At 41.9% G+C, this 1818-nt stretch overlaps 1 protein-coding gene across 1 annotated transcript; it reads right to left on the bottom strand.

The window, feature by feature from the left end:
* On the bottom strand, window positions 591-1584 carry LOC18614284 (AT-hook motif nuclear-localized protein 22). Its single transcript, XM_018120657.1, has one exon. It carries the CDS (start codon window positions 1582-1584, stop codon window positions 670-672), a length of 915 nt encoding a protein of 304 aa, XP_017976146.1. The 3' UTR covers window positions 591-669.

Genomic DNA, 1818 nt, shown 5'->3' on the forward strand with positions numbered 1-1818 from the left:
TCCATCATAATGTAAAAATAAAAACCCTTAATTAATTAATACTAATAAATCAGTTCTATAATCAGTAGTAGTAGTAGTAGTTTGTGTTTAGAGTGGAAGAAGGTAACTGCTAAAGCAAGGAAGAAAAAATACATTATGTTGTATAGAGTATAGTATTAATGAGAATTGCACCACATAAACTGATAGAATTTTATTCTAGTAGTATTATTTAAGGATTTGGATGGTGTAACAGAATCTGAAACTTAAAAGTATATTATGCACCAGAAAAGGAACCCTAATAAAAAGGTGGTTTTTTTTTTATTTGTCGGAAGAACAATTCTCATCAGACAAGGTGAAAAGGAATGGAGAGAGAGAGCCCTCAACTGGAGCTTCTTCATCGTTAAGCTACTATAATGAGGACAATTGGAAAAAGGCTATTCTTATAAAAATACTAGGAAAAGAGAAAATCACATCAGAGAGAAATCCATGAAATTTGTACATCCTTCTTCAAATCAAAGCCAGATGAATCCCATGATCAACAAATTTAAGACTTAATTAAAACATGAAACTGCTATCTTATAAAAGAAGAAGAATGAAAGGCGATCAAAAGGTCAAACTAACAAGAGGTGAAAAGGGAAAAATTAAGGAGAAATAAAAAAAGAAAAAAGAACCCGAAACTGTCTGTTTTTGTTAATAAGGGGGACGACCTGTGCCCCAGTAGGCCTCAGCTGGCAATTGGACTGAGTTTAGAAGATTTGGTGGCAACCCTTGAACAAACGATCCGTTGGGATCTTGCAATAGTTGCTGCTGCTGTGGTGGCTGCTGCTGCTGTTGTTGTTGCCCGACCATGCTACTAGGTGAGCCTAAGGGTCCACTTCCAGGAATCGGCGCCACCGGCTGCTCCTCTTCCTCCAATGGAAGCCTTTCATACGCCGCATTACCAAAAGAAGCTGCCATGATCACCACCGGACCTGAAGCAACAAGTGGACCCACCACGCTTCCTCCAACTACCTGACCTTGACCACCGGCTAAATATATGGTCAACCCTGATGCAGCCGGTGGTGCTGGAGGAGGTAAAAATGACCCAGAAAGTGATAAAATTTCGAATCTTCCATGTAAAGTCACGACTGCACCAGGAGCTCCAGGTTGCCTTAAGGTTACGTTCGTCACAGTTCCGCTCCCACTCAAAATGCAAACCCCTCTTTGTCTTCGTCTAGCAAAAGTAGAAACACTCTCCATAATATCACAGCCGTTGGCAATTTCCATAACATGGGATCGGAGGGCATTGGCACTATCACGGGTTATGATGATCGGTGGCTTAGGCTTGTTCTTGGAACCCGAGGGTCTGCCTCGTGGTCTTCTCGTGATTTCACCTTCCGTTCCAGGGATTATGGCTAGTTCTTTGCCTTCACTTGTGTCGGTAGTGGCAGTGGCCGTCGTGGTGGTGGCCGTTTCTTCTCGATCTCGTTTCTGGCCACGGTTCTGTTCCTCTTCAGAGTTTTCTTGTTGGTGGTGATGTTGAAATTGATGGTGTGGATTTAGATGAAGATCTCTTGTGAGGAAAGGAGGAGGAAGAGGGCGTCCATGAGCTGTTACTGGGTCCATTTCTTTTCTTCCCTTCAAAGTTCAAACCTAATTAACAATTAGCTAACACATACAAGAACCAGGTGAATTCAGATGCAGAAAGAGAAAACGAAGGATGATAGTTGTTTCCTTTGTGGCTTTGGGTTTCTTTTTTGGCTGGGTATTTTGAGTTTTGACCGGTTGAATATCAGCAGGTTTCACCAAAAAAGGGCAAGAGAAGGGCTATGAAGCATCTGCCACCAAATTTTCAGCTGA

This window comes from Theobroma cacao, chromosome 1, assembly GCF_000208745.1.
Source record: "Theobroma cacao cultivar B97-61/B2 chromosome 1, Criollo_cocoa_genome_V2, whole genome shotgun sequence".
Taxonomy (NCBI): Eukaryota; Viridiplantae; Streptophyta; class Magnoliopsida; order Malvales; family Malvaceae; genus Theobroma; species Theobroma cacao.